Source organism: Vipera berus (assembly GCF_964194415.1).
Source record: "Vipera berus genome assembly, chromosome: 3".
NCBI lineage: Eukaryota > Metazoa > Chordata > Lepidosauria > Squamata > Viperidae > Vipera > Vipera berus.
In genome coordinates this window covers 13537620-13546736 of record NC_138204.1, presented here as the reverse complement: position 1 = coordinate 13546736, position 9117 = coordinate 13537620, and the positions used below count along the sequence as shown (strand labels likewise).

Here is a 9117-nt window from a genome sequence, read left to right as displayed (position 1 = left end):
TCTGTTAATGCAGCCTAGCACTGTGTTGGCTTTTTTGGCAGCTGCAGCACACGGCTGGCTCACATTGAAGTGATTGTCTACTAGGACTCCGAGATCCCTCTCACAGTTACTACTATTGAGCAAGGTACCACCTATACTATACCTGTGCATTTGATTTTTCCTGCCTAAATGTAGAACCTTACTTTTTTCACAATTGAGTTTCATTTTGTTAGATAGTGCCCAGTGTTCAAGTCTGTCCAGATCCTCCTGTATCTTAAGCCTATCTTCTGGAGTATTGGCTATTCCTGCCAGCTTGGTGTCGTCTGCAAATTTGATGAGTTCCCCATCTATCCCCTCATCCAAATCGTTGATGAAGATGTTGAAGAGCACTGGGTCCAGAACAGAGCCCTGGGGCACCCCACTACACACTTCCTTCCATGTAGATGCAGTTCCATTGAGGACCACACGCTGAGTACGGCCTGTCAGCCAGCTACGAATCCATCTGGTGGTGATGCTATCTAACCCACATTTTTTTATCTTATCAAGTAGTAGGTTGTGATCTACTTTATCAAATGCCTTACTGAAGTCCAAGTAAATTATATCTACAGCATTCCTCTGGACCACTAGTTTTGTCACTTGGTCAAAGAATGCAATAAGGTTTGTCTGGCATGATCTGTTTTTGACAAACCCATGTTGGCTTTTAGTGATAACTTTGTTCGCATCAAGGTGTTCGCTGATTTGTTGTTTGATTATCCTTTCCAGAATCTTCCCAGGTATTGAGGTCAGGCTGTTAGGTCTGTAGTTTCCAGGATCTATTTTTTTCCCTTTTTTGAAGATGGGAACTACATCAGCTCTCTTCCAGTCCTCTGGTAGTTCCCCAGTGCTCCAGGATCTTTGAAAAATATAGTTCAGTGGTTCTGAGATCACGTCTGCCAGTTCCTTGAGAACCTTGGGGTGTAATCCATCTGGTCCTGGTGATTTGAACTCGTCTAGGCTGGACAGGTGCTCACTTACCATTTTCTTGCCTGTCTTTACTTGCGTTTATATTCTGTTTTTTATGGCACTGGTTTTGGTAGGTTGGACTGTTTTTTCCCTTTGTGTAAAGACAGATGCAAAAAACAAGTTAAATAGTTCTGCTTTCTCCCTGTTGCTTGTCACCTTCTTGCCACTTTCCCCCGCTAATGGACCAATCATTTCCTTAACTTTTTTCTTGTTTCTTATATGTTGAAAGAAGCTTTTTTGGTTATTTTTGACTTTGGTCGCAAGCCTTAGTTCATTTTGAGCCTTAGCTTCCCTCACTTTATCTTTGCAGGCACGGGCTGTTTGCTGATATTCTGCCTTAGTTATGTGCCCCTCTTTCCACTTCTTATACTTGTCCTTTTTATCTTTCAGAAAAAAGCTTTCTCTTTTTTTTCCATGATGCACTGTTTTATTAATCCATTTTCAAACAAACATGCATAAGATAAAAATGATCAATCACCAAAGAGAATGAAAAAAATACACAACAAGAAAGCACATAAAGAGAAAACACCCCCCCCCAAGTCAGAAATTATAATTTTCTTCTGATGACATGTGCTGGGATTTTAAGTTTGGAAGCCCACAAGATATACTATGACAGGAAGGATGCACACGTAGGACTAAAATATAGTCCTGGACTAAAATATAGTCCTTGACTATATTTTAATTATGGTAAAGTTAGGTTTTATGCCCAATACGACACTCAGCTACTATGTTTTTAGTTTTTGTATTGCATGTATTTCATCTAGCTTTTCTAGTTTTTCCTATAAGCTGCCTAGAGTCACATACAGTAGGTGAGATAAATGGCTATATAAATTAAATCAATCAAATCAATCAACCAATCGGTATATGTTGTCTGTCTTTAACAACATTCCCCCAGAATTTTCTTGTTTGAAAATTTCTTTTCACCCTTTTGAGGGAAAGTGACTGAAAATGCTCATTCCTTTTCAATGCCATCCACTGAACATTGGTTCAGAACTTCGTGCATGCGGTAATCACCTTTTGTTTGGGCTACTACAATGAACTCTACATGGAGATGCCCTTGAAGGTCACTTAGAACAGGGGGTTCCAGCCTTGGCAACTTTTTGACTTGTGGACTGCAACTCCCAAGTCGTAAAGCTGGTAAGGTTGGAGACCCTTGACTTAGAAGCTACAACAGCCCAGAATGCAACTGTAGACAATAATGGGTATGTCTCAATATGCCCATGTGACATCATGGCTCCTTGGTTGCCAGTTAGCTTTTAAGTGTGATCTAAGTTGCTGGTTATCACTCATAAAGCTGTCGTGGCATGGAGTCTGATTACCTGAGGGTTATCCCTCCAAAGGTTTCTGCTCATCCTTTGTAATTGGATAGATTGGGCATATTATGGGCCCCATCAATCAATATCACTGTCTGGATTTGGGAAGTACACCTTTTTGGGTCCCAACATCTGCCCTCTGGAACAGGATGCCTCCAGAGATCTATAAGTGCCCCTACTCTGAAAGCATTATAACATGGCTGTTTCTCCAGGCCTTTGGGTTTAGGATGGGTGGTGAGCTGCCAACCCTGTTAGATAGGGCGGAGCATAAAATCAGTTCTGCAGGATGGCTAAAAGTAATCCCGAGTGCCGCGTAACAGAGTGAGCGCCTGTTACTCGTCCCAGCTTCTGCCAACCTAGCAGTTCGAAGGCACACAAAAATGCAAGTAGAAAAATAGGGACCACTACGGTTGGAAGGTAACAGCGTTCCATGTGCCTTTGGCGTCTAGTCATGCCAGCCACATGACCACGGAGATGTCCTCGGACAAGTGCTGGTTCTTCGGCTTTGAAACGGAGATGAGCACCGGCCCCTAGAGTCAGAAACGACTAGCACGCATGTGCGGGGGAAACTTTACCTTTTTTTATAGAACATTACAAGTCTGGTTGACTGTTCTTTGTCCTTCTCCTTATACTTCAGTAAATTAGGGAGGCATCTGCCTGAGCCCTTTCCAAATGTTATTTTGTTCCGCGCTTTAAAAGTCCTTCATCTCCTTTTGCCTAGGCAACAGTTTCTGTACATTTCTGTCAAGGTCATCTTCCTTACCCTCTACCCAAGCCCTTTATAAGATTTTATGTTAGTTTAAATGTTTCTCTTGTAGCTGTACAGCACATTGTTCTTTTCCTTATTTAATGTTCTACCCTGCCCAGAGTTTTTATGGATTTGGGCATCCTTCCAAACTTGACAGAGAGATAGCTGCCAAATAAAATGTCGAAATAGTACTCTGTTACACTAGGGACCAAGCCTGAGAAAGGGTCAAACCCCTTTCATGCTTCCAGATCATGTGGTTTTTCCTGGAAAGTAGGGTTGGCTTTTCATACCTGGTGAGCACTGGGGACCAACTGGGGCTTTAGTAGAGAATGGGGATCTTCAACTAGAGATAGATTGCAGAGTGTTTCTGCTATTGACAGGGGAAAATAAATGTTCCCATTAATGTCAAATGAGCTATTTTTACTGGTTAAACAGAGTTGGGAGTTAACTCCAGCTTTTTCCCCCCTTTTCCTTTGTGTGTTCCAAAATAGGAACCCAATTAAGCATTATTTCTCTGCAAAACAACAAAAAAAAACCAGACACCCACCGATCCATCACCACTTCAAGCCTTACCCGTACTGTAATCTCTTCAAGATGTTTTCCTTTCCTCAACCACTAAAACTGTTTTCTCTCACTCCCTTCTCAGAGGAAATGGATCAATCCCCCGCAGTGCGTTCTGAATATCTGGTCTCAGGGATCCGAACTCCTCCTGTCCGAAGGAATAGCAAACTAGCCACGCTGGGCAGGATTTTCAAACCATGGAAGTGGAGGAAAAAGAAGAATGAGAAACTGAAGCAATCGTCTACAGGTAAGTGACAGGCATCACCTGTTTGGCACAGCAAAGTAACGGGCAGGACCTGGATGGCTGGGACGCAGATTGCTGTGTATCTGAAAAAGTGCCAGGACCATATGTACATTGTTTTCAAGTGTGGAGAAAAGAGAGCAGCTTCTCTAGGTTTCCAAAGACAGCTGAGCTGAGAATTTTGGCTCTTATTCTTTAAGAAGCAAATTTCAAAGGCCAGTGTCTTAATGGAAACTATGTGGGAAGTAGTTGATACAATTCCCGAAGAGCAGTTGAACAAACATTTCAGAAGCTCAGGATTGTAAAGAGTCTAGTCTAGTTCCTAACCAATTCCCTTGATAGTTGAAAGAGGAAAAAAGCATGTGTGTTTACATACGAACGCACACACGCACACACAGAGATGATAGATAGATAGAGAGATAGAGAGAGAGAGAGAGACAGACAGACAGACAGACAGACAGACAGACAGACAGACAGACAGACAGACAGACAGATATTAGAATCCATGTTTTCCTCATATATAATTTAAAATTCAACACAGAACCACCAAGGAGCTGGTTAGTCAGGTGCCTCTACATATTAATTCTTACTAGGAAATCTCATCTTTCTATTATTATTTTTCTTGTCATCCCTATTGATTTCAAGTGTGACTACAGTGTTTGCTTTTTTCTTTGTGACAAGGGATTGCCAAATGCTAACTAGTGGGATATAGGTAGTCCTCGAGTTACGAATGTAATGGATCCCCTTTGTAACTTGAGGATTCGTAGGAGTGAATCTCGTACCTTGAACGTGATTCACTCCCAGCTTTCGCCCACACATTAGCTAATTTAGTGTGTGGGCAAATGTGTGGCTCGTTAAGTGAACATGAGGTATCTCAGGGTGGGGAAGGCCATGAAGGGCCTCATGATGGAACAGGCCATCTGCTTTAGACCACCCAAGCCCTCACTGAGATACTTCATGCTTCCTCCCCAATCCTGCCATGCCAGGACACTTAACTTGTGAAGATCTGTCTCCTCTCCAGCCTCACTGTTCTTTCTCTGCTCCTGACAAGAGCAGAGGGAGGCCTCTGAGGCCCAGAATGGACCTCCGGAAGCATGTAGCTGCCACCCATGGCCTCCATTCTGGGCCTTGGAGGCCTGGAGGAGGCCTCCGAGGCCAAGATCGGATCTCTGGAAGTTTGCGGAAGTGTCCCCCAGCCTCCTTTCCGGGTGGTAGCAGCCCAGAAAAGGCCACTGATGCCCAGAAGGCAGTGGCCTGGAAAAGGCCTCCAATGTCTGGATGGGGCCTCCGGAGGCATGCCAAAACCTCCCCCAGCTTCAGTTCCATTGCAGAGGACAGAATCTCGCGCCACTGATCTCGCATGATCTTGCCTTACTTTAGGCCTCCATTCTCTGCGAACACACCAAAGGCTGGAGTAGCCAAGAAAGTGAAGGATTTCGATCTTTGGCTGATGATTATCCAAAGTCTAGTGCTTAGAGAGACCCAGGGTGGTGGAGGGTGGGAGGGAATAGCAAGGGTGAATGTTGCAATGCCACTGCGGTTATTTGTGAATGACTGCTATGGTGCAGCAACATTTTTCATTTTGGGACTTTTTGTAAACACTAGGGGGTGCTTCTGGAATAACTTCGAACGTTCGCTAAGGAAGTGCTCCCAAGTCAGGGATTACCTGTACTCCGCTTGTATGTTAAAGTTCCACCACTTCAGTACAAAATAAGATTAATGTATAGGTACAGAATACGTTCAGTGGTTCTGGTTGCTTTTCAGTCTGTTAGATGGCCTCCTCTGGTTCAAAATGAATGAAGAAATGAGTTTAAAATAAATATCCTCTAATTACTTTGGGAATTAACGTCAGAATGTAGCCTTCAGCCATGCGCAACTTCACTGATAAAATTCTTCAACCTTAATTTTGTCAAGATTATATTATAAAGGTTGATAACTGTTTTACTGTCTCTGTACCTGTTATGGTAGCCTGATAGACTGACCTTTAGCAAATTAAACATTTTAAGGCTGCATCTTATTATAGCTTTGTTTGCTACATTTCTTCAAAATTCTGCAACATTCAGCAAAAGTATGTTGTTGGGAACTGCCTCATATTATGATAAACTAAGTTGTGCAACATTATTGACTCCAACTATCAGCAGTTCTTTGAGTTTCTGAAAGATCCGCAATCCACAATTTGCTTTTAAAACGAGAAACCTAAGCTGGTCAGACAATACTTTGGAGCCAGTGAACTGGCTGGAATATTCCAAAGATGCTTTTTCATGAGGCAACTGGACTTCCTTGTTTTTCTTTGAAGATGTTTTGCTTCTCATCCAAGAAGCTTCTTCAGCTCTGACTGGATGGTGGGGAATGGAAGGATTTATATTTCTTGCAGACAGCTGGTCATTTGCATTCTTTTAGAGTCGTTGAGGCCACCTGGAGGTTTATGACATCATCTATCTCCAGTCTACAACACAGTCCTTTGAACAGTTCCAAGAAGGCTCCACACCCATTTGCACTACTCAGGTGACCCTGAGATAAGCCTGCAAGTAGCTTTAACAATTTGCTGGGAGTTGAAGTCCACGAGTCATAAAACAGCCAAGGTTGCCTACCCCTGGCCTGGGGTACCAATCCTGCTCTCCTTCTGAACATTCTAAAACTGCCAATCTTTACATTGGTGGGAGGTGATACTATCAGTCAAGGTAGTCTTGTATAGACACTTGATCTGGCACTGAACACAGATAGACAACTTGAGCATCTGTTAATTCCGTAAAATCTTTGGTATGGTCCTTAGAGCGTACCAATTCAAAAGTGGTTTAGTGGTTAAGGTTTGGTCTATTTTGATTTGGTTTGGTCTAACGATTAAGGCACCAGGCTAGAAATCGAGAAACTATGAGTTCAAGTCCCACCTTAGCCATGGAAGCCCTCTGGGTGATCTTGGGCCAGTTATTCTCTGTCAGCCCACCTCACAGGGTTGTTGTTGTGGGGAAAATAGGAGGAGGAAGGTGTGTTGGATATGTTTGCTGTCCCGAGTTATTTGTAAAAATAAGAAAGGTGGGATCTAAATAAATAAAATCTGTTAGCAAGTTGTAATTAATAAGGTGAGAAAAGAAGAAAACAGTTAACTCCATGACTAAGGAATAATTGCAGTAACTATTATTTCATTTTAATTATATTTAAATGTAGATGAAATCAAATTTAATTTTTGTCCTAGTCCTATTTCCTAATTTTGGTCTAGTATACCGGGGTCCTAACCTATTCCCAGCATAGACCAATTCTGGGCCCAGAAAAAAAAATGCAACCTTGTTTTAGGTCTTCTCCTTGAGTGTGATAATGAGTTTTGAAAGCCTTAGAGATGTGATTTAGCCCCCATAGAGGATTAGGGGAAAGGTGTGGGTTCAATTTGATTACAGAAAGCAAAATATATAACCAGTTTGGTGCAGTGTTTTAAAGTCAACTGGGAAAAATTGGATTTGTATCCTCAATCAGACTTTCCTGGCCTGACTTGCTTCAGTGTAATTTCCACTATCTTCTGCCAATATTGACTTTCTGGTTTTATCCAACTTGTCTAAAAGATGCTGGTTTAAGAAGGACTGCTGGCTCTAAATCATTGAAATAGTCCCCTGAACTACTTGATGAAGAATGGAATACAAAAATTAGGAATCATTGGTGCAGTTTGCATAAAACAAAGCGAAAGGGGAAAAAATGACTATTACTGGTGGTCTTCCATTTATTATGCCATAGTTCAAGCCGGACATCCTTCATTCATTCATGCAGTCTTCTTAGACTATTCATTTCCATTGACTGTCAACTCTGATGTTCCATGTTGATCATACTCACCCCCCTTTTTGCAGTGTTAGAGAAGAAGACATCCACAAGGCAAAGCCGGGACGAGCTAATTAAGAAAGGCCTCCTGGAAATTATGGAACAAGGCAAGTGAAAGTGATCTTTGTGGTATTGTATCCCTTCCTTCCTCTAAGAACCTAGAGCTGACTTTGCTGTTAAATAATGATGCTGGATGACTTAGCACACATAGACAAGGTCCAGAAAAGGGCAGCAGGAATGCAGAGCTGATTCAATATAGTGTGTTGCCTGAGGCAAAGGAAGGGAAATGGCACTCACTAAAATTCCATTATATAGTTGTTGGTCACGCTGCAGATGAATTTTATTTCATTTCCTGCACTAAACAGAAGGCTAAGCTTAAATGGGTTACTTGACCCAGTTCTATGGTTCATAGAATTCTATGAAGCCGCCCAGAGTTGCTTCAATAGCATATAAATTTAATAAACAAATACAATAAACGTTTCAGAATTCTCTGATTCTGTTGTCTTTGAGAGTAGGGTCTTAGCTGTGACACTCATACATACGTTTCATCTCATTTGCACTCTCCAGGATCTGCTACTTTGCCCTATTCTGCCTAAGGGTTCAGAGAAATTGCTGTAGTCCCATAAATTAAGGGAAAAGGTGGAGTGAACTAGGAAGAGATGGATGTGAATAATATTTTGCATGCTTTGGGGGAGAGGAAACAGAATCACTTCTCTCTTGTCATTATCATGCAAGACTACACAGGGGGAAATTGAGGATGATTGAAAGGAAGTGCAGTGCATAATGAAACTAGAGGATTCAGGTTCAGAAAATGCAGCGGTGGCTGCCAACTCCATTAACTTTAAAAATGGAATAGTCAAATTTTATGGAGGAGAGGATAAAGTTCTATGCAGTCATAATGACTGCATATCACTTGCTTGTCATGAACAGTATTAAAATTAGTGGCTTCTGCTTGTCATCTTAAATTATTGCCCTTTTTTATGTTCATAACGAAGGTGTAAAGGTGTCCAGCTTATCCTCTCCCCCCCTTGCTTCTCTCTCTCTCTCTCTTTTTTCCCGTAACAGAGCCTTCTTCAAACTGGGACTCTCTAGATTTGGTATAATCACAATGCTTGCCATCTTTTGCTAGGAGAGTTTGGGGAAGCCAATATTGAATTGAGTAAAAACAAGCAATGGATTCCAAACCACCTCAAGCTGACAGTAGGAATTAAAGGACATGATTTGGGATAAGGTTTGGAGCCTCATTATTCTACACTCCAATCTTTGCCCACCCTGCCATGGTGCCTTGCATAGTGTTGCCTTGCTTTGTCAACTCACACCCCAAGGATTCACTTCCCTTGCAGTTCTGCCTCTCTTCAGCCTTCCACGTTCTGGATTTTTTAATTCTCTCCTGGAAATCTTTTTTCTTCAAAATATGGCTAGCAACCCTTGATTATTATTTTTTTCCCTACAGAAAGGCCCCTTAATTT

At 42.0% G+C, this 9117-nt stretch overlaps 1 protein-coding gene across 1 annotated transcript in view; it reads left to right on the top strand.

Moving 5' to 3' along the window:
* Positions 1-3688: 3688 nt before the first annotated feature.
* PHACTR3 (phosphatase and actin regulator 3) overlaps positions 3689-9117 on the top strand; it is a 145894-nt gene continuing 140465 nt past the window's right edge. Inside the window, exons 1-2 of the mRNA XM_081324078.1 lie at positions 3689-3850; positions 7678-7755. Coding sequence (XP_081180204.1) covers positions 3694-3850; positions 7678-7755 — 235 coding nt within the window. The 5' untranslated portion in view covers positions 3689-3693. The remainder of the gene's footprint in view (positions 3851-7677; positions 7756-9117) is intronic.